This window comes from Podarcis filfolensis (assembly GCF_964270895.1).
Source record: "Podarcis filfolensis genome assembly, chromosome: 10".
In the NCBI taxonomy this organism is placed as follows: Eukaryota; Metazoa; Chordata; class Lepidosauria; order Squamata; family Lacertidae; genus Podarcis; species Podarcis filfolensis.
This window is the reverse complement of record NC_139612.1, coordinates 74,971,058-74,994,738: the sequence shown is the minus strand read 5'-3', so window position 1 is coordinate 74,994,738 and position 23,681 is coordinate 74,971,058. Positions and strand designations below refer to the sequence as shown.

The 23,681-nt window shown below is 47.6% G+C and overlaps 2 protein-coding genes across 6 annotated transcripts in view; one reads left to right on the top strand and one right to left on the bottom strand.

Annotated features, from left to right (window-relative positions):
- Positions 1-23,681, top strand: part of LOC310743013 (uncharacterized protein) — a 151,532-nt gene that overhangs the window by 31,104 nt on the left and 96,747 nt on the right. Inside the window, exon 2 of one of the 2 annotated variants that reach the window (XM_083573047.1) lies at positions 9,921-10,065. The exons of the other annotated variant lie outside the window; for it this stretch is intronic. The gene's annotated coding sequence lies outside the window, so the exon portion shown is untranslated. The remainder of the gene's footprint in view (positions 1-9,920; positions 10,066-23,681) is intronic. 2 annotated transcript variants of the gene reach the window in all.
- The window catches only part of LOC310742869 (uncharacterized protein), a 42,247-nt gene that overhangs the window by 6,174 nt on the left and 12,392 nt on the right, over positions 1-23,681 (bottom strand). The window contains exons 1-4 of one of the 4 annotated variants that reach the window (XM_083572589.1): positions 3,206-3,317; positions 785-1,289; positions 503-584; positions 173-255 (exon numbers count right to left, since the gene is read on the bottom strand). In XM_083572589.1, coding sequence (XP_083428715.1) covers positions 173-255; positions 503-584; positions 785-1,198 — 579 coding nt within the window. In that variant the 5' untranslated portion in view covers positions 1,199-1,289; positions 3,206-3,317. Of the gene's footprint in view, positions 1-172; positions 256-502; positions 712-784; positions 1,290-3,205; positions 3,318-23,681 lie in introns of those variants that run through there. The other 3 variants (XM_083572588.1, XM_083572590.1, XM_083572591.1) reach the window with 3 other exon arrangements.

Below are 23,681 nucleotides of genomic sequence, written 5' to 3'. Positions count from 1 at the left end.
TCTCGAATGGCATTCCCAGCCTCATGGCGTCTGTCCAGGCTGCCCTTGACAAAGATGCCTTCAGAGAAGCTTGGACAGAAGCCAAGAGGAGGAGAGAGATTCCTTGGGGGCCAGAGGCACCCTGGCTGCCCCACCCCTCAGCCCCCTTCCCCAGAGGGCTCCCTCCCTCTACCTGAGCTGCTTCCACAGCCGTTGTTTCTCCTTCACCACCAGGAATAGATGGAAGAGGAGGTCTTGCTGGCATCATCTGGTCACCTGCAAGAGACAGAGGTAAGTGGGAAGCCAGGAGTGCAGCTGCTCTCCAAAAAGTCTCACCTTCTGAGTGCATCTGGACATTTGGACCCATTTCATAATTTAGTTGGGTTAAAAAATACAACTCCCTCCTTGGTGCTCCTGGCCCCAAGTGTCTACCCCCCCCCCCAAAAAAAAGAGGAAAACAACCCATGGATTTGTTTTGATATCCACAGAAAGGAACCAAATGGAGAACGGACTCCTTCCTTACCCAGCAGCCTCTCTCTGGTTTTCAACGGAGTCCTTTTGGTCTCAGAGGAATCTGGGCCCATTTCTGCAAACAGATCCTGTCTCTGAAATAGCAACAAAGATTCAAAACAGAGAATATGAAGAAGAGTTAGAAAAGGAATGACAGAGGCAAAAACTGAAGGGCAATCTGATAGCATTCAATGGCTGCTTTCCAAAAAAGGATGGTATATTAACAGAGAATTTTCAGATATTGTCACTCACGTTTGGAGCCCCTTTGGAGTATCTAGAGTAAAGTCTCTCTCACCTGCTGCTCTGCCTGCTTTCTCTCCTCTGCCTGACTCAGGAGGAAACCTTCGGCCAGCGCCACTGCCTGGGAACTGGTCTCTGCTCCGCATTCCCTCACCCAGCTCTCCATCTCCAATGGAAGGACGGCCAGGAACTGCTCCAAGATCACCAGGTTCAGCATCTCAGCTTTTGTGTGCCTTTTTGGCTTCAGCCATTGATGGTAAAGGTTATAGAGTCGGCTGCAAACCTCTCGAGGTCCTTTGGTCTCCTGGAAGCAGAACTGCCTGAACTGCTGGCTCTGCACCTCTGAGCGGAGAGTGTCCTCCTCACCCAGGATCTTCTGCACAGTTTTTCCCCAGAATCCCCCACTGCTCCCGGTTCTGATGGCATGGCCTCTTCCTGCTTCAGGGCCAGCTGAGTTTTTCTCATCCATCTGTGCTCTCAGGAAGCCTCCAAGAGAGATGAAGGAACCCCTTGATCTTCTGCCAAGTTCTGTCTGTCCGAATTAGAGGTGCTAGGAAATTCTACAAAGCAAAAACAGTGGTACCTCAGGTTACAGATGCTTCAGGTTACAGACGCTTCAGGTTACAGACTCCGCTAACCCAGAAATAGTACCTCGGGTTAAGAACTTTGCTTCAGGATGAGAACAGAAATCGCACTGCAATGGCAGTGGGAGGCCCCATTAGCTAAAGTGGTATCTCAGGTTAAGAACAGTTTCAGGTCAAGAACGGACCTCCAGAACGAATTAAGTTCTTAACCCAAGTACCACTGTACATTGTTCTGTTACAAAACTGACCTATTGCCTGGAGGAGAAAAATGTTCCGTGAGGAAGTATGTATGAGTCTTGGAAGAGCCGGCTCTGGACTGCACCACAACCCAGGCTCTGAGGTTTCTATAAAAAGGAGAAGGAGAAGTAAGTCTCCAGCCCTCCTAGCGGGAAAGTGACTATGCAAAACGAGCAGGGAACTGTTGGTCTTTCTGAGAGATGGATCAGCCTGGTTGCTCCTGCCTTTCAGAGTTTTCAGTCAAGGAATGAAGTCAGAACTGTGATTGACAAGTGACTCATTTGTACTGAGTGTTATCTGAGCATTGGGTTATAGTGGGGGTCCTAACTTAGGGTTCCTCAAGAGTTGTCTCCTGCCCAGCCCCATTCAGAGCACATTTATTCCCTTATCTGGCTAACTCCTGAGGGCCAAATGACATGTGGGTGGGGTCAAAGGACAGCACTCAAAAGCAAATAAAGTGGGACAAGCCTTTCTATGCCTGTAATGCATTTACAACTGTTCTTATTTCTGTTTTTTAAATTTTGTAATCTGCTCTTGGAAATTCGGGTGATGGTCAGGGAACAAGCAATAATGATGATGATGTTACATTGCTTAACATGCCCCCTTCCCAGTCATGAATACTTGAGGGCACTCCTGGGTCCATCATGGTCGCTTGAGGCCCATGTCCAGCTCAGGCTAGTTCCCCACCCCACAGACCTTTTGGAACAGAGAGGACATGGCCCTGGTCCTCCCTGCTCTGCACCAGATGGGATGGTTGCAACGCTCTCTGTGTGGAACTGCCCTTGAAGGCGACTTGGGAACTGGTCCAAAATGCAGCAGCCAGATGATTGGCTGGGCTGCCTCTCTTTATGAATGGCATTTCTCTCCCACCTCTTTGCCCAAGGAGATCAAGGTGGCATCCATGGGTCTACCCCTCCCCACTGAGTCCCCCCAGAACAAACACATTGGATTCCTGTTTTAAAACAGTTGCACTGGTTGTTTCCTTTACAGCAGGACCTCTCCTGCTCTCAATGCCTTGGCTTGTGAGACCTCCAGTGGTGCTTTCATAGAACTATAGAAGTGGATGACACCCCAAGGATCATCTAGCTCAACCCCAAGCAATCTCAGAGAACACACTTGCATCTGGACACACACTAAGCACTGGAGGAGAAAATGAGCACTGCAGGATCAGGCCATAGGGCTGCCCCATAGAGCAGAGGAACCCCCCCCCCCCATCGCCCTCTCCTCCTCCTCCACGGATTGGTCTCCTCCTCTTTTAACGCCACCTTGATTGGTGGCCTCCCTGGCTCTTGGGAGGCAGTTCCACAGGTTTTACTCTGCCCTGCAAGAGGAAGCGCTTTCTCTTCTCTGCCCTCCGTCTTCCTTCCTTGCACAGGTGAAATTTTAGGGACCAGGGTATATTTCATGTCCGAATGTTTCCATCCGCGGCCAACCTCTGTCATAAAAGGGGACTGATCCATACATCTGAATGGGGTTTCTCTGCATGCATTTCAGCGCTCCTGGATCCAAGGGGTCAGCAGCGCATCCATGCAAAGGAAGAGCAGAGCTGCCGCCCTCCTGCGACCCTCCCCGCCCTGACTTGCCCCCCTCTCGCCATGCAGCACTGGGACCCCCGCTCTCCCCATGGGCCCTATGTTGGGAGAGAGGAGACTCACCGGATCCCAGCAGGCGCCCCCAGGCAGCCTCTACAGAGCCGAACCAACGGGACCCCCACACGCCCGACTTCTTGCAGGAAAGGGGGGGATTGGGCTTTCGCTCTGGAGGACCCTGCCCCCCCTCTTACTTTCCTCTCTAGGAATCTAGCTCGTTTCCGTTTAACCCTTGGCAAGCCGAGCGCACCCAACTCACGCCTCTCCCTCTCTCGAGAGCCGGAGCATCGCGCACCAATGGCATCCCGAGAAGGCGGAGCAGGAGAGGTTTATGGATCACTTCCGGCAAGGGATCCCTCAGTTTTGGACAGCAGCTGAACGGCCCCCTAACAGCTGGCCCCTGAACACGGGTCCTAAGAAATCTTCACTGGCTCCCGGTCCGTTTCCGAGCACCATTCAAAGTGTTGGCGCTGACCTTGAAAGCCCCAAATGGTCTCAGCCCGAGGAAAACATTTCCGCAAAAAGATCAAAACCTGTAGCCGCAGGTGATACAATAGGAGCCTTTCTGCAAATGGCCTTTGCAACTCAACTCACTGGGTGGTAACAAAGTATACACATTTGCCTCTTTACAACGTAGCTCCGTTTCCTCAACGAACCCACCCGTTTCTTGATGAAATAGAACTTCTGCCAGGAAAACCTGAGCTGAAATAGTAAGGAGAGCAAAACAGCAGCCCTGTCTGACCCCAGTCACGTGGCAGGAGAATCTTCCTGAGCCCCCCGCCCCTCCGTGAGATGGGGATGCTGAAATAGGCAACCGATGGACAGACTTGTCATGTTGCCAAAACAGGAACTCGGAGTCTGATCTGATTTCCGTGTACAACTCTTTTTGTGACGCAAGCGGGGATGTTTTTGGGGTGCTCTCTCTGTGACGGGGGGGGCTACTATCTGAGGGTGTCCAAATTGCAACGCGCTTTATTTCTGGGCTGCGTCACTCCTTGCATGGGGGGGGGGCTCTGCCTGCAAACAGACCAACAGCTGCCTTGCTTTCTTCCTGGCCTCCTTGTGCCACCTCTGACGGATACACAAGGGAGGAATTTTACCTGGGTGTCTGGTGTGTCTCTCTCTGTGTGTGCAAAAGCCCAAGCCCCATTTTTCCCGTAATACAGGAGTCACAGAGCCCCACCCGCTGCTCAATGTGCACCAATACCGTCCTAAAACATGGGGTGGATCTAAGCTCATGGCCTGGGGTGGGGGAAGGAAGGATTTTGCAATGTAAAGATTGTAGGGGGGAACCCGCTTTGCAGCTGGATGGCCCGGATCAGCCCCCCCCCCCCGCGCTCTCCTAGTAAGGGGGGAGGGGGGAAACAATTCTTCCCCTCCCTTCCCGGCACAACCTGCTTTCACGCCGCCCCCACAACCCTCAATCCCCCCCCCAGTATGTCACACCTCTTCCTCCTCCTCCAATCCGGCTTCTGTTTCCGGAATGAGCGGAGAGAGCCCCCCTCCCAACCTGCCTGCTTCTCCCGGAAGCGGAGCTTCCACTCCGGATTGCTGCTCTGAGCCGTAGCTCGGGGGGGGGGCATTCGGAAAAGGGAGAAGGGGCGGCAGGTAAATCGCCCCCACACCCACGTGGATGTTGCAGGAAAGGAGAATCGGGAGCGAGAACAAAGAGGTAAAGGGGTCGCGGAGGAGAGAGGAGAAAAGGATCCAGAGACCCCTCCAGCTCCCCCAAGCGCCTTCCGTGGCGTCTGGATCCCTGCGCGCGTGCTGCGAAGGGGGCTTTCCTTGGCCCCTTGGGTGCCTTGGCAGCGGCGGACATGGGGAATCTACGCAGGGGGTCCCCACGAGGACCCCCATTGCCCGTTTCCCCCGCGCAGGCATTCCTGGGGTCCTGTGGGCTCCGCACGGATAAAGCCAGGCCATGAAAGGGTTAACGGGCGTGAGGGACGCCTGGATAGAGACCCCCCTGTCCCTAATCTGCTCGTCTTGGGGTGGACCCTCAGGATGGAAAGATGGGGGATGAGGGCTGAGGGCTGAGCCGCGCCAAGGGGGGCCTCTGGGTGCAGGGGAGACTCTGGGACAGAGGGAGGGAGTCGAGGAAGTGGGGAGGGGGAGCATCCCTGGGGCAGGGAAGGGCAGCACTGGTGGGGGGGAGAGAGGAAGACCAGTCTTTGGGGACACGTCTCCATGGTGGCGCCTGCGGGGATTTTCTGGAGGGGCCGCCTAGGCTTCACCCTCCCACCCAGGAATCGGCCACCCCTTCAAGGCGACCAGAGAGGGATCCCTGAAAAGTGGGGGGTCCAGTCCCCCCACCCCTCCTTCCTGTAACTTCCATCCTCTTCCCACCTCATAAGCCCCCATAAGCCCCTGCCCTGTCCAGGAAGAGAGGAGGGGAGAGGCCTTCTCAGAAGCAGCTCTTCCTTTCCGCAGTCCCACCCAGGAAGCAGCCAGGAACCTTTTCCTCTCTCTCAGGCTTCCATCTTAAGTTTCTCTTCCACTGCCTGGTTCCAGTACAAAGAAAAGACAGTAAAACATCAGACATTAAAAACCTCCCGATAGAGGGTTGCCTTCAGCTGTCTTCTAAATGTCAGAATGTTTTTTTTTATTTTTTTTTTAATAAAATTTTTATTGGTTTTTCAACATATAATATAAAACAATACAAAAGACAAACACAAACAAACAAACATATAAACATGTATAATTTCATAAGTTTTTCATGTACCCAATTTCAGCGACTTCCCCATGCCTCCCTTTTCTGCATCCCTGTTTTGAACTTTTTTTCCAGCAACCCCTGGTCCCAATTACTTATTTAGTTCCTTTCTGTAACCTCTTTCTTTCCTATCCAATCATTTATCGCTGCAAATCTGTTATGCTTTACCCATGACATTTTAACACTCAATAATTTTACAAATTTTTTTAAGATAAAGTTTAAATTTCTTCCAATCTTCTTCCGCCGTCTCTTTCCCTTGGTCACGGATTCTGCTTGTCATCTCTGCTAATCCCATATACTCGATCACCTTCGTCTGCCACTCTTCCAGAGTGGGTAGTTCTTGTGTCTTCCAATACTTTGCTAGTAGAACTCTCGCTGCTGTTGTAGCATACATAAAGAACATCCTATCTTTCTTTGACACCAATTGGCCTACCATGCCCAGGAGAAAAGCCTCTTTTTTTTAATGAAAGGTACACTTAAGCACCTTCTTAATTTCATTATATATCATTTCCCAGAAGACCTTAATCCTTGGGCACGTCCACCAAAGGTGATAGAAAGTGCCTTCAGTTTCATTACATTTCCAACATTTTTTATTGGGCAAATGGTAAATTTTTGCAAGCTTGACTGGGGTCATGTACCACCTATAAATCATTTTCATAATATTCTCTCTTAAGGCATTACATGCCGTAAATTTTATACCGGTGGTCCATAACTGTTCCCAGTCAGCAAACATAATGTCATGACCAATGTCCTGTGCCCATTTAATCATAGCTGATTTAACCATTTCATCCTGTGTATTCCATTTCAGCAGCAAGTTGTACATTCTAGACAGGTTCTTCCTATTGGGTTCTAACAGTTCTGTTTCTAACTTTGACTTCTCCACCTGGAAGCCGATTTTCCTATCCTGTTTGAAAACTTCATTTATCTGGTAAAAATGTAGCCAATCTCTTACTTTAAACTTCATTTTCTCATAACTCTGTAATTTCACATTTCCACCTTCTTGTTCTACAATTTCCCAATATTTTGGCCATTTAGATTCCATATTAAGTTTTTTAACTTCCTTAGCCTCCATTGGTGACAACCACCTAGGGGTTTTATTTTCCAACACATCTTTATAACGAATCCAAACATTATATAATGCTTTCCTAACAATATGGTTTTTGAAACTTTTGTGGATTTTTACCTTGTCATACCAGATATATCCATGCCAACCAAATCTATTATTGAACCCTTCTAGGTCCAAAATGTCTGTGTTCTCAAGAAGTAGCCAATCTTTCAACCAGCAAAAAGCTGCTGCTTCATAGTACAGTTTTAAGTCCGGCAGGGCAAACCCCCCTCTTTCTTTTGCATCAGTTAATATCTTAAATTTTATTCTGGGCTTTTTGCCCTGCCAGACAAATCTCGATATATCTTTCTGCCACTTCTTGAAACAGTCCATTCTGTCCACAATCTGCAATGTTTGAAACAAAAACAACATTCTTGGCAAAACATTCATCTTAATAACAGCAATTCTACCTAACAAGGAAAGTCTCAAATTTGACCATATTTCCAAATCTTTCTTAATTTCTGTCCAGCATTTCTCATAGTTATCTTTAAATAAGTTCACATTCTTAGTTGTTAGATTAACCCCTAGATATTTCACCTTATTTGCTAACATTAATCCAGTTTCACTCTGAAACTTCTCTCTTTCTTCCACCGTTAAGTTCTTTCCCAATACCTTTGTTTTTTGTTTATTTAACTTAAAACCTGCCACTGGACCAAAAACTTGTATTATCTCCAAAACTTTTTTCGTACTAGTGTCTGGCTCTTGCAGAGTTAAAACTAGATCATCTGCAAACGCTTTCAACTTGTATTGTTTAGCTCCGACCTGAATCCCTTTTACCAGCTGGTCTAAATGTCAGAATGTTGCCCATTTCCTCGCCCTCTGCCTGCTTCCCTGTAACTTCGCATCTCGCGGGGGGGGGGGGGATCAGCAGAAGACCTCCGAAGGACCACCTCCCTGTCCAGATTGAGCGATTTTGGGGGAGATGCTCCTTCAGGTCTACAGGGCCGAGGCTGTTGAGGGCTTTAGGTTGCAGATCTTGCTGCTCCATAACGATCTCATTCAGCAAATAAATTTATTACTGAAGGCAAAGAAGCATAACAGGATCCAAAAAATAGCAAAAACTTAACTTACGTAAAACCCTAACTCAGCATACCAAAACAGCACTCAAGTATGAATCACACAAGCAGAGTAGAGAAATAGCAGACTAGGAAGTGGGACCAGGCGCCTTTCGGCCTTGTAATTTATATTCTATTAAATGTCAGAGTAACCTTGGGACTGGATAACAAGCCTGGCTCACTCCAGTTTAAACCAGCTTCATCTGGTTCCCCAAAACAAGAAAGGTTCTTCATAACCTCATCGCAACTTATCCCACCACCAGCTCTCAGCAGAAAGGAAACTGCCAAGTTTCAGGAAGCCTGTATTAGATCAATATTTTTCTATGCCTGGAAAATGCAACCATGACAATTTAAAGATCAGCACTAACAATTTGAATTGTGCTTGAAAATGTGCTGGGAGCCAGGAAAGATCCTTTAGGAGCAGTGATATGTGGTCTCGGTGGCTGCTCCCATTCAGTTGCAGTTTTGGGTAACCTTCTAAGGTAGCCCCATGTAGACCACATAGCAGTAGTCCAAGCCGGAAACAACCAGAGCATGCACCACTCTGGCGAGACAGTGTGCGGGGAAGGAGGGTCTCAGCCTGTGTTCCAGATGGAGCTGCTAGACAGCTGCCCTGGACACAGAATTGAGCTGCGCCTCCATGGTCAGCTGTGAGTCCAAAATGACCACTAGGCTGTGCACCTGGTCCTTTAGGGCCATAGTTACCCCATTCAGGACCAGGGGGTCCCCCACACCTGCCCACCCCTTGTTCCCCAGGGACAGTACTTCTGTCTTGTCAGGATTCAACCTCAATCTGTTAGCCGCCACCCATCCTCAAACCACCTCCAGGCACCAACACAGGGCATTCACCACCTTCACTGGTTCCAATTTAAATGAGAAGAAGAGCTGGGTATCACCCACATACTGGTGAACACCCAGCCCAAAACCCCTGATGATCTCTCCCACCAGCTTCATATAGATATTAAAAAGCATGGGGGAGAGGACGGAGCCCTGAGGCACCCCACAAGTGAGAGCCCAGGGGTCTGAACACCCATGCCCCAACATCAATTTCTGGACATGGCCCAGGAGGAAGGAGCGGAACCACTGCATAACCATTTCCCCAGCTCTCCTCGAGGGTCCAGAAGGACACCATGGCCAAAGGTCTCCAAAGCCACTGAGAGATCTAGCAGAACCAGGAAATAGCTTTCCCCTCAGACTCTAGCGCATCCGAGATTATCAACGAGCACAACCAGGGCAGTTTCTGTTGCATGATGAGGCCTAAATCCCAATTGGAAGGATAATGGTGGCAGAAGCTTTCCTGGTCCTGCACCCCCAAAAGCTCCAGGCACAAGACTTTCATTAGCTTTGAAGGGGCCATCGGATACTTGGTGGCCTTTTCTTCAAAAGACAAATATTCTGAATACTTTTTAATTGATGTATGATGTAAATAGTGCTTCTGTTTTACATATTCCACATTGGAGAGATTCTGATACACAGATCTGAGTTCATCGCTCCCCCTGAAACTGATGTGTTAGCAGCACTACAAGCCTGGGTAGTGTGTTTGGGGGCCCTGGGCTGCCTAGACAACAAGACACCCTTCTCAGCCTTGCTTATATGGTCCCAAGGAAAGCAGAGCAGTACGTTAGGCACCAGCTTGGCTGCAAGAGTGGCTGGAAGGAGGTGTGCAGGACACCATGTAACTATCTTAGAGACTCCACTCTGGATTTGTGTAGGTTTTCCTCCATAGCCTTTTCTTCTTCTGAAGATAACTCACGAGGCAGCAAAGTATTACGACCAGAGTTTTCCTTCTCGATGGGCTTCCTTCCCTGGTTGACGAGCCCCATCTGCCCTTCACTTTCCTCTGCAGCAGGGGCAGAATCTGCTTTCTTGACTGTGGGATTCACTGTTGTTCTCATCCTCTCCATCCACCAGGGCCTGCCTTCACCTGCAGCAGAATTCCCTAATAAACCAAGGATTTGAGACCCATCAGCTATCCTCACCTGGTTTAGCCGGCCGATTGAAGCCGTTCCTGGGATTGTGGCCTCTGTTGCATGCTGACAGCTTCTGGAAGCCACAGGTGAGAGCTGAGTGCAGGGTGGGGACCAATGGTGGATAAATTACCCCATAAGGTGCATGACATTTCCCCCACCAAAGGAACTACTGCTCCCCTAACACCCCATGACATCGTATGATTATGATATTTAAGACAGAACAGGAACAAATTCATGTCCCCAGAAATAACACAACCTCAGTCCATTAGTGAATCAATACTACATTTTCAAGGTACTACATATTCCACTAAGTACAGTTTATCATTTGGCCTTGAATATCCTGCTTTTCTGTGTGATTTTAGGATAGTCCTGCATCAGAAGATGGGCACGAGATCAGACAGGACATCATTCTTTAAAAAATCAAGCTGCTTTATGAACATTTGTTGAGGATTTTGATAGTTGCTCATGAATTATTATCATTTGATGACATTGCAACTCCACTTCCTAAAAAATGGGAACATGGGTAGGAGTTGAGGGAATGAAGGAGACATTGAAATAGGAGAAGGTGCTAATGGAACTTGATTTGTTCTCTTTCCCTTAGTTCTCTTCCTTGAAACCAAAACAGGATTCCCTTTCCTCCCACTCTGAAGAAGGAGATGGAGAAGGCAGTCAGAACTCCAGGGGATGGGTCACCTCCCCCCCGCCATTAGGAATAGAAATTAAAATGTGTGAAATGTGGACTATGTTCATTGAATGAGCACACATAGTTCACATCAATGACCTCCAACAGGGGAGAAACCATTTAAAGGTATGGAGTGTGGCAAACGTTTCACTCATAGTGGAAACCTTAGAACACATCAACGGACTCACACAGGGGAGAAACCATTTAAATGCCTGGAGTGCGGAAAGACCTTTACTGGTAATGGAAACCTTAGAAGACATCAACGGACTCACACAGGGGAGAAACCATTTAAATGCCTGGAGTGCGGAAAGACCTTTACTGGTAATGGAAACCTTAGAACACATCAACGGACTCACACAGGGGAGAAACCATTTAAATGCCTGGAGTGCGGAAAGTGCTTCAGTAGTAATGGATACTTTAAATTACACCAGTGGATTCACACAGGGGAGAAACCATATAAATGTATAGAGTGCGGAATGAGCTTCGGTGATAATGGAAGCCTTAGAACACATCAACGGACTCACACAGGGGAGAAACCATATAAATGTATAGAGTGCGGAATGAGCTTTAGTGATAATGGAAGCCTTAGAAGACATCAATGGACTCACACAGGGGAGAAACCATATAAATGTATAGAGTGTGGAAAGAGCTTTAGTGATAATGGAAAACTTAGAAGACATCAACGGACTCACACAGGGGAGAAACCATATAAATGTATAGAGTGTGGAAAGAGCTTTAGTGATAATGGAAACCTTAGAGGACATCAATGGACTCACACAGGGGAGAAACCATTTAAATGCCTGGAGTGTGGAAAGTGCTTCAGTAGTAATGGATACTTTAAATTACACCAGCGGACTCACACAGGGGAGAAACCATATAAATGTATAGAGTGCGGAATGAGCTTTAGTGATAATGGAAGCCTTAGAACACATCAACGGACTCACACAGGGGAGAAACCATATAAATGTATAGAGTGCGGAATGAGCTTTAGTGATAATGGAAGCCTTAGAAGACATCAACGGACTCACACAGGGGAGAAACCATATAAATGTATAGAGTGCGGAATGAGCTTTAGTGATAATGGAAACCTTAGAACACATCAACGGACTCACACAGGGGAGAAACCATTTAAATGCATGGAGTGTGGAAAGAGCTTCAGTCAGAATGCAGACCTTAAAAAACATCAACGGACTCACACAGGGGAGAAACCATATAAATGTATAGAGTGTGGAAAGTGCTTCAGTAGTAATGGATGCTTTAAATTACACCAGCGGACTCACACAGGGGAGAAACCATATAAATGTATAGAGTGTGGAAAGAGCTTTAGTTATAGTGGAAACCTTAGGGAACATCAACGGACTCACACAGGGGAGAAATCATTTAAATGCATGGAGTGTGAAAAGAGCTTCAGTCAGAGAGGAACCCTTAGAAGACATCAACGGACTCACACAGGGGAGAAACCATATAAATGTATAGAGTGTGGAAAGAGCTTTAGTGTTAATGGAAGCCTTAGAAGACATCAACGGACTCACACAGGGGAGAAACCATATAAATGTATAGATTGTGGAAAGTGCTTCAGTAGTAATGGATACTTTAAATTACACCAGCGGACTCACACAGGGGAGAAACCATATAAATGTATAGAGTGTGGAAAGAGCTTCAGTCAGAGTGGACACCTTAGAAGACATCAGCAGACACACAGCGGAGAAACCATTTAAATGTATGGACTGTGGAAGGAGCTTCAGTCAGAGAGGAACCCTTGATTTATGTCAACAAACTCACACAAAACACAAACCTTATAAATATCAGGAAAGTAGATAGAGGTTGAGTCCTAGTGGAAATTCTAAATCAACAGACTCACGGACAGGAAGAACATTAGGAATTGAAACCCTTCAAACCATCCACAAACTCAGAGAGGAGAAGCAGTTTAAATGAAAAGATTGCAAAAGTGCTTTATTTACAATGGAGTGTTTAAGGAACATCCAGGGACTCTCACATGGAAGATCCCATTTTGGTGTCTGGAGTGTGGGACATCTTCCTCTCAGAGTCCACTCTTTTCTTCACAGAAATGAACTCGGCAGGAAATCAGTCTTGAACACATTTTGTGTATGTGAAGTTCTGGTATTTATGTGTAAAACTGTATAGTAATGAAATATTGAAGGCAATGTCAAACAATGTGATTATAATCTAAGATGTAAAGTACCTTTCAATAGAGAAGGGGTGAGGGTTTATCTGGATTGCTGGTGGTCAGTGAGGATTAAAGCTGGGCGATATATTGTTCCAAACTGGTTTCTAGACCACATCGTGATAACCTTTCAAAAACAACTGATATGGCAACACACCACAGATCACAGTGTGTGTTTCTGGGATGCCCATTTGCCTGGAAGCAGCCGGCAGAAAGCTTTCCTTTGTGAAGCCCCTGAATATGCCGAGTTGCTGACTTCCCTCCCAGAAGACAGGAAGCGAAAGACACACATCCATTGCCCTGTCTCCTTCCAGCCTCTTTCCTCCCTTGCTCCCTTCTGCCAGTTTGTGTGCCTGACTTAGATATCCTGTGTGCTCTATTTCTTTACGGCTGAAACTGGATTTCCTCTCAGGAGCTAAGTTTTGTGCCTCACTGGGGACCCAGTGAGAACTGTATGCTTTGAAAGCTCAGTAAATTATTACCGAAGAAGTCCTGCTGCTTCTCTGTGTGTTTTTGACCTGAGTGTGGGACTTGCTCTACACGTGGCCCCTACTCTCCTCCTGTCCTGGAGTTGCTTTACTCAAGCATGCAAGACGGGTGCATCTGTGTGCACTCAAAAGCAAATAAAGTAGGACTCGCCTTTCTATGAGAGTACAGTGGTACCTTGCGTTACAGACGCTTCAGGTTACAGACTCTGCTAACCCAGAAATAGTACTTCGGGTTAAGAACTTTGCTTCAGGATGAGAAGAGAAATCGTGCTCCGGCGGTGGTGCAGCAGCAGGAGGCCTCATTAGCTAAAGTGGTGCCTCGGGTGGGGTGCTGTCTTGCTTTGGACATGAAGGAGAGCAGACATGATTCCTTTGTCCTGATGTGGGCTGAATAAACTGCTTGTAAATCTGCTCACATATGCCTCTCCAGCCACTTCTCTTGTGCCTTTACTCTGCTGAGTGTGCATGCCCAGCTTCTGAAGCTCAGGTTGCAGTTTCATGCTGATCCAAGGACTGGAGATCGCCCAGCACAGCCGGGGGGCTGCCATTTGCCCCCAGTTCCTTGGCTGCATCCCAACACTAAGCACTGGAGGAGAAAATGAGCCCTGCAGGATCAGGCCAGAGGGCTCCCTCCTAGAGGGGAGACAGAGCAGAGGAGCCACCCATCACCCTGTCCTCCTCCTCCTCCACCACAGATTGGCCTCCTCCTCTTTTAAACCACCTTTATTACTGCCTCTTGTGGGAGGGAGTTCCACAGGTTGTATTCTGCCCTGCTAGAGGAAGTGCTTTCTCTTCTCTGCCTTCCTTCCTTCCTTCCTTCCTTCCTTCCTTCCTTCCTTCCTTCCTTCCTTCCTTGCACCAGTGAGGTTTTAGGGACCAGGGTATATTTCATGTCTGAATGTTTCCATCTGCGGACAACCTCGACTTCTTGCAGGAAAGGGGGGGATTGGGCTTTCGCTCTGGAGGACCCTGCCCCCCCCCCGTCTTACTTTCCTCTCTAGGAATCTAGCTCGTTTCCATTTAACCCTTGGCAAGCCGAGCGCACCCAACTCACGCCTCTCCCTCTCCCGAGAGCAGGAGCATCGCGCTGCAATGGCATCCCGAGAAGACAGAGGACGAGAGGCTTATGGATTACTTCCGGCAAGGGATACATTCAGTTTTGGACAGCAGCTGAACAGCTGGCCCCTGAACACGGGTCCTAAGAAATCCTCACTGGCTCTAGATCCGTTTCTGATCACCATTCAAAGTGTTGGTGCTGACCTTGAAAGCCCTAAATGGTCTCAGCCCGACGAAAACATTTCCGCAAAAAGATCAAAACATGTAGCCGCAGGTGATGCAATAGGAGCCTTTCTGCAAATGGCCTTTGCAACTCAACTCACTGGGTGGTAACAAAGTAGACACGTTTGCCTCTTTGCAATGTAGCCCCGTTTCCTCAATGAATCCACCCATTTCTTGATGAAATGTAACTTCTGCCAGGAAAACCTGAGCTGAAATAGTAAGGAGAGCAAAACAGCAGCCCTGTCTGACCCCCGTCAGCCTCCAGACTCCCCCAGTCACGCGGCAGGAGATTCTTCCTGAGCCCCCCCCCCTCTGTGAGATGGGTATGACATCATGGATGATCCAGTGATGATCCATATGACCCATTGATGATCCACATGATCCAAGCAGACTGGGCCAAAGAGCAGGTCTCTAGGCCTGAATGAAACGGGTCTGCGATGATGGATTCTGGAGTCAAGAAATCCGCCCTTTCCAGTGATCTCTCAGGCTGGCCAGGAAAAGGCAGGGAGCAGGAATCCTCAGGCATCCCGGTTGACAGACAGACTTGTCATGTTGCCAAAACATGGAGTCTGAGCTGATTTCCATATACAACTCACTTTGTGGCGCAACCGGGGATGTTTTTGGGGTGCTCTCTCTGTGACGGGGGGCGATTATCTGAGGGTGTCCAAATTGCAACGCGCTTTAGTTCTGGGCTGCTTCACTCCTCGCATGGGGGGGGGGGGCTCTGCGCGCAAACAGATCAACAGCTGCCTTGCTTTCTTCCTGGCCTCACTGTGTCGCCTCTGAGGGAGACACAAGGGAAGAATTGTGTTGGGGGTGAGTGTGTGCAAAAGCCCAAGCCCTATTTTCCCCGTAACACAGCCAACCCGCTGCTCAATGTGCACAAATACCAAAAACATGGAATGGATCTAAGATCATGGCGTGGGTGGGGGGGAGGGAAGGATTTTGTAATGTAAACATTGTAGGGGGGGACCCCACTTTGCAGCTGGATTGCCTGGATCAGCCCCTCCCGCGCTCTCCTAGTAAGAGGGGAGGGGAAAAACAATTCTTTCCCTCGCTTCCCGTCACAACCTGCTTTCCCGCCGCCCCCAAACCCTCAAACACCCCCCCCCCGGTATGTTGCACCTTTTCCTTCTGCTCCTCCTCCCCGCAATCCGGCTTCTGTTTCTGGAATGAGGGGAGAGAGAGCCCCCCCTCTCAAACTGCTTGCTTCGTCCGCAAGTGGAGCATCTACGCCGGATTGCTGCTCTGCTCCATAGCTCTAGGGGCGCGCGCTTTTGGAAAGGGAAGGAGGGGCGGCAGGACCCCCCCCCCCTCCGTGGATGTTGCAGGAAAGGAAAGGAGAATCGGGAGCGGGGACAAAGAGGTAAAGGGGTCGCGGGGGGAGGGGAGAGAAGGATCCAGAGACCCCTCCAGCTCCCCCAAGCGCCTTCCGTGGGGCCTGGATCCCTGCGCGCGTGCTGCGAAGGGGGCTTTCCTTGGCCCCTTGGGTGCCTTGGCGGGGGGGCCATGCACCACCCATTCAGGGGATCCCAGCGAAGAGCCCTCGCCCCATTTCCCCCGCTTAGGCATCCCTGGGGCGCTGTGGGTTCCGCGCGGAGAGAGGTGGGCCATGAAAGGGTTAATGGGAGTGAGGGACGCCTGGATAGAGAACCCCCGTCCCTCCCCTGCTCGTCTTGGGGGGCCCTTCTGGACGGAGAGATGGAGGCGCAGGGCGAGCGGTGAGCCGCGCCAAGGGGCCTCTGGGTGCAGGGGAGACTCTGGGACAGAGGGAGGGAATCGAGGAAGTGGGGAGGGGGAACATCCCTGGGGCAGGGAAGGGCAGCAATCCGGGGGGGGAGAGCTAGGTAGACCAGTCTTTGGGGACACGTCTCCATCTTGGCGCCGGTGGGGATTGTCTTGGCTTCTCCCTCCCACCCAATTATCGGCCACCCCTTCAAGGCAACCAGAGGGATCACTGGAAAGTGGGGGGTCGTGTCCCCCCTCCCATTCCTTCCTGCAAACTCCATCCTCTTACTGCCCCATAAGCCCCTGCCCTGTGCAGACGCAGCGCTTCTGCCCAGTCCAACCATTGTTCCCCTGGAGAGGAGAGGAAATCCCGAGAGGAAGAGGGGTGGGGGGAGGCCTTCTCAGAAGCGGCTCTTTGTTTCCGCAATCCCACCCAGGAAGCAGCCAGAAAGCTTTTCCTCTCTCTCAGGTTTCCATCTTTATTGTCTTTTCCACTGAGGAGGATAATGTACACCTGTCATCAGAAACAGGGGTGAAGAGTTCATGGAATGGCTCTCAGAATTGATACAGAAGTTGCACCTCAAAAGCATTTCTGTTCCTCTTATTCTTTGTAGGCAGTGTCAGAGTGACTGACAAGCTGAGATACAATCCATCATCATCTTGTGATAGCCATTGCATGAATCTTCACAGTCAAAGGTCCCATTTTCATGATAGACAGTGCCTGTGACTGGAGGCTCTACACACCGGGTGTGCCTGTGCAGGCCAAAGACTCCCAGTATTAGCACAGGTGAGGTGTGTGACCTTCCCAAATTTACAGACTGTATGTGAATGAGAGTTTGTGGGTGGGATTACAGTGTACGGCAACCCTGTGATTTTCTCCACCCGTAACATTTTGTGAGTTGATATTGCAGTACGAATTCCAAAATAATTACAAAAAAATCACAAGATGATAAGAATGGCTGTACTATTTATATCCTGCCCATCTGGTTGGGTTTCCCCAGCCACTCTGGGCAGGTTACAGCACATATAAAAGACAGTAAAACATTAAACATTAAAATCCTCCTGATACAGGGCTGCCTTCAGCTGTCTTCTAAATGTCAGTATGTTGCCCATTTCCTTACCCTCTGCCTAATTCCATGTACCCTCGCTTCTCGCCGGGAAGGAACCAGCAGAAGACCCTCAGAAGAGGACCTCAGTGTCCAGACTAAACCATGGGGGTGGAGACGGTCCTTCAGGGCAGAGGCTGTTGAGGGCTTTAGGTTACAGATCTTGCTCCTCCATAATGACCTCAAGAGCAAGTTTGACGTAAAATTTTTGAGTAGTAAAAAACCCTCAGAGGCAGCAAAAATTTTATTCAGCAAATAAATTCATTACTGAATGCAAACAAGCCTAACAGGATCCAAAACATAGCAAAGACCTAACTTAAATAAAAACCTAACTTGGCATACCAAAGCAGCACTCAAGTAAATAAAAAGAATTGTCCAGTAGCTCCTTAGAGACCAACTAAGATTGTCCTGGGTATAACCTTTGGTGTGCATGCAAACTTCTTCAGATACACTGAAAGTCCCCAGACCCTTATGTATAGTGGGAGGGTGGGGTGGGGGTTTTCTCAAAAGCGTAGTAGGAGATGGGTATGGTAAAGCTGTTGACGACTGTTAATGACTGCAATTAGTCCTACAGGAAAAAGCATGGGATAGTATGCATACTAACTAGCTTTAGTATGTGTAATGAGACAAGAATCCAATATCTCTATTCAGACCAGGTCTCTCCAGAGTTTTCAGTTTATTAATAAGTTGTAATTCAGCAACTTCTCTTTCAAGTCTATTTCTGAAATTCTTTTTTTATTAATTTTGACTGCGTCAGACCAATACGGCTAGCTGCCTGAATCTAGCACTCAAGTAAGACGCACACAAGCAGAGTATTGAAATAGCAGAATAGGAAGTGGGACCAGGCGCCTTTCAATACTGCAATTTATAAACAATTCAGTGTCAGAGTAACATTGGGATGGGATAACAAGCCTGGCTCACTCCAGTTTAAACCAAAATCAAGGAAGGTTCAGCATAGTCTCATAACAACTGATCCCACCACCTGCTCTCAGCAGAAAGGAAACTCCCTTATCAGCTAAAATGTTCCAGGTAGAGAAAACTCCAGCTTTGAATCACACAGAGTAGAACCTTCTTGAAGCAATAAACCAGGAATGATCTGTCTACATTAGATCAATACTATTCTATGCCTGAAAAATGCAACTATGTCACTTTAAAGGTCAGCACCAACAGTGTGAATTATGATTGGAAATGCCCTAGGAGCCAGGGAAGATCCTTTAGGACCAGTGATATGTGGTCTCGGCGGCTGCTCCGAGTTATTAGTCTAGCTGCCCCATTCTGGATTAGTTGCAGTTTCTGAGTCACCTTCAAAGGTAGCCCTACGTAGAGCACATTGCAGTAGTCCAAACTGGAGATAACCAGAGCATGCACCACTCTGGTGAAACAGTCCGAGGGCAGGGAGGGTCTCATCTGGTGTACCAGATGGAGCTGGCAGACAGAACTGACCTGTGCCTCCATGGACAGCTGTGAGTCCAAAATGACCCCCAGGCTGTGCACCTAGTCCTTTAGGGCAGGCATCCCCAACCTTCGGCCCTCCAGATGTTTTGGACTACAATTCCCATCATCCCTGATCACTGGTCCTGTTAGCAAGGGATCATGGGAGTTGTAGGCCAAAACATCTGGAGGGCCGCAGGTTGAGGGTGCCTGCTTTAGGGCCACAGTTACCCCATTCAGGACCAGGGAATCCTCCACATCTGACTGTCCTCCAGGGACAGTACTTCTGTCTTGTCAGGATTCAACCACAGCCGCCACCCATCCTCAAACCACCTCCAGGCACCAACACACGGCATTCACCACCTTCACTGGTTCTGATTTAAATGAGAAGAAGAGCTGGTTTTCACCCACATACTGGTGAACACCCAACCCAAAACCCCTGATGATCTCTCCCAGTGGCTTCATATAGATATTAAAAAGCATGGGGGAGAGGACAGAGCCCTGAGGCTCCCCATAAGTGAGCACCCAGGGGTCAGAACACTCATCCCCCAACACCACTTTCTGGACATTGCCCAGGAGGAAGGAGGGGAACCACTGCACAGCTGTGCCCCCAGCTCCCCTAGAGGGTCCAGAAGGATACAATGGTCAAAGGTCTTCAAAGCCGCTGAGAGATCCAGCAGAACCAGGAAACAGCTTTCCCCTCAGACTCTAGCCCATCAGAGATCATCAAGCAGCACAACCAGGGCAGTTTCTGTTGCATGATGAGGCCTGAATCCCAACTGGAAGGATCATGGTGGCAGAAGCTTTCCTGGTCCTGCAGCCCACAAAAGCCTCAGCCACAATACATTTATAAGCTTTCAAGTGGCCACATGATACATGGTGGTCTTTTCTTCAAAAAACAAATATTTTGAATACTTTTACAGTGCTGTATGATGTAAGTGGCATTTCTGTTTCCCTTGTTCCACATTGGAGAGATATTGATACACAGGTCTGAGCTCATTTCTCCGCCTGAAACTGCTGTGTTAGCAGCAATGGAAGCCTGGGGAAAGTGTTGTGGGGTCCTGGGCTGCCTAGACAACAAGACCCCCTTCTCAGCAGAGCAGTACGTTAGGCACCAGCTCGGCTGCAGGAGTTGCTGGCAGGAGGTGTGCAGGGCACTATCCAAGCATCTTAGAGACTCCACTCAAGATTTGTGTAAGTTTTCCTCCATAGCCTTTTCTTCTCCTGAAGATAAGTCATAAGGCAGCAAAGGATTAGGACCAGAGTTTTCCTTCTCGATGGACTCCCTTCCCTTTCCTCTGCAGGATGTGCAGAATCTGTCTTCTTGACTGTGGGATTCACTGTTGTTCTCATCCTCTCCATCCACCAGCGTCTTTCTTCACCTGCAACAGAATTCCCCAACCCACCAAGAATTTGAGACCCATCAGCTATCCTCACCTGGTTTTGCCAGCCGGTTGAAGCCATTCCTGGGATTGTGGCCCCTGTTGCATGCTGACAGCTTCTGGAAGCCACAGGTGAGAGCTGAGTGCAGGGTGGAGACCAATGGTGGATAGATTACCCGAGAAGGTGCATGACATTTCCCCCACCAAAGGTACCGCCTCTCCTCTAACACCCCAAGACATCCTCTAATTATGATATTTAAGGCAGATCAGGAATAAATTCATGTCTCCATAAATAACACAACTTCAGGCCATTAATGAATCAATATTACCTATTCAAGGATGAAGTTTCCATTAAGTACACTTACCTATTTTCCTTGAATATCCAGCTTTGTCAGTGCCAGATTAGGATAGTCCTCTGTCAGAAGACAAGCACAGGATCAGGCAGCACATCATCATTATAAAGAACCATTGGGGTGGGTGTTTCCGCCTGGGATTCCCATGTGCCATCTGCTTTCCTTCTGCTTCTCCTGCTCTCTCCATGCAATGTGAGGCATGTAGACACAGGTCCATCTCCAAGAACAGGAGCTTCCCTGAGCACCCATTCAGCTGATCCCAAGCACCAAGCCTTGTCACTAGTTCTCTGACTGACCCAGACCACAGTCCCTGGAAGAGATGAAGGCCTGGGTCTCCCAAAATAGTCCATATGGACCTCCTGAGGTCAGTGGGACTGTGCAGGTGATTCATGAAGATCTAGAGATGGAAATGGGGGCAACCACTTGATTTGAAAGGCAGTCCCACAGGACAACAGTAATCCATGATCATGCTGTGTTCTTAAAGATGATTGAGGATTATGAAAGTTTGCTGATGCATTACTATCATTAGACATCATACCATTTTCATTTCCTAAAAATTGGGAACATGGGTAGGACATGGGAGAATGTAGGAGATGTTGAAATAAGAGAATGTGCTAATGGCGGTTGATGTGTCCTTTTCCCCCCTGTGTTCTCTTTCTTAAAACCCAAACAGGATTTGCTTTCTGTCCACTCTGAAAAAGGTGATGGAGAAGACAGAATTGCAGGGGACAGGGCACCGTTCGTTTCATTAGGAATAGCCATTAAAATGTGTGAAATGTGGAATATGCTTCACTGAATGAGCACACATAGTTCACATCAACGAACACAAAAAAGAAAGAACCCAAAAAAACACAAAAAAGAAAGAAAGTATGTAATGCGGAAAGAGCTTCTCTTTCATTGCAAAACTTAAAACACACCAGCAGACTCACACAGAGAGAAAATGTTTTAAGTGCAGGGAGTGTGGGAAGAACTTCAGTCAGAGTGGAAACCTTAAATTGCACAAACGGACTCACACAGGGGAGAAACCGTTTCAGTATATGGAGTGTGAAAAGAGCTTTAGCGATAGTGGAAGCCTTAGGAACCATCAACTGACTCACACAGGGGAGAAACCATTTAAATGCATGGAGTGTGGAAAGAGCTTTAGTGAAAATGGAAGCCTTAGTGTAATGGGAAATGGTGTTGCTCATGCGTAAAACTCCAAACTGCTCCAAGCAGGTTATATAGCTCAAACTTTCCCTGGTTTGACAGCGCCTTGCAAACACGACTGTCTTAATCACTGCCAGTATCCGTCAGTGGGCGTTTCCTGAACTTCTTCCAACATAAAAATTCCTTGACCCCCAATCTCCGCCTAGCTTCTCTGCACGGAAGCCTTCTGCGCAGAGTAGGCGTGCCAAGCGGAGGTCCTGCGCTCTCCCCACTGATCTCACTGGAAGAGTCTCGGAGCCTTCCCTCCGAAGTAGTCTCAGCCTCCCCTTTCTTCCTGGTGTCACCTTGGTTTCCTTCCCCAGCGGAAGCTCTCCCTCTCTCCTTGCTGGTTCCCTCCCCTGCATCCTCGGAGCGACTTCCCTCTCCGTTGATCTCTGATGTCAGTTCCCTGACAGCTTCTAAACAAAGTAATCCATAAAGATCAAGCTGGCTTTTTACCGGGGAGACAGCTGAAAGATAATGTGAGAATGGTATTAGATATTATCGAATGTTTAGAAAACAGAATTGATAAACAAGCAGTGTTGATTTTTATCGACGCGGAGAAAGCATTTGATGTCTCCTGGCAATTTATGAAAAAGAATTTAAAAATAATGGGAATAGGAGAGGAATTTATGAAGGGTGTAGAAGCAATATATCACAATCAAACAGCCAAACTCATTATAAATAATAATGTTTTGGAGATTTTTGATATCTCAAAAGGGACGAGACAGGGGTGTCTTCTATTCCCCCTGTTGTTTTTAACTGTACTAGAGGTACTCAACAAGACCATGAGAGAAAATCCAGAAATTAAAGGGATTAAGGTTGGACATAAAGATTTTAAAATAAAAGCGTTTGCGGATGATATAGTATTAACTTTGGAAGATCCAAAGAAAAGCTTAAAAGAGGCACTACAAAAAATAGAAGAATTTGGCAAAGTAGCAGGGTTTAAACTTAATAAGAACAAGACTAAAATGTTAGTGAAAAACATAAGCAAAGAAGAAACAGAAGAACTGCAACAAGAGACAGGAATCACAGCGGCTAACAAAGTCAAATATCTGGGAATATGGTTGACAGCAAAAAACATAAATCTATATAAAGATAACTATGACACCACATGGAGAGAAATTAAGAAAGACTTGGATATCTGGAATAGACTGAGACTCTCTTTTTTTAGGGAGAATATCAGTGATTAAAATGAATGTCTTACCTAGAATGCTATTCTTATTCCAAACAGTACCAGTGATCAAAGGGTTGAAACAATGTAAAGAATGGCAGAAAATATTGGCAAGATTTGTCTGGCAGGGAAAGAGACCAAGAATAAATAAGAAGAACTTAGTGGACAAAAAAGAAAGAGGTGGCTTTTCCTTGCCAGACATGATTCTTTATTATGAAGCAGCTTGCTTAATATGGATAAGAGATTGGATAAAACTAGAGATTACGGACCTTCTAGATTTAGAAGGATTTGACAACAGGTACGGGTGGCACTCGTACCTGTGGTATGGTAAAGCAAAAGTCCACAGGGGTTTCTTAAATCTTATAATTAGAGGACCCATATATGATGTTTGGGTAAGAAATAAAAATTTGTTAGAAAAGAAAACCCCCTGGTGGATCTCACCAACTGACGTATTAATTACAAAAAAAACTAATATGGAAGGAAAGAGAGCTACTTATGAAGAGTTTGTTATGAAAACGGAGCAGGGGATTAAGTTAAAGACGTATGAAGAAATAAAGAACCTATTGACAGGGTGGTTACAACACCACCAAGTTAATGAGATACTAAAAAAGGATTTAAAAAGGTTGGGATTTGAGGAAAAGAAATCAAAATTTCAAATCGATATTATAGAAGGTAGCAACAAACTTTTGTCCAAAATGTATGACTTATTA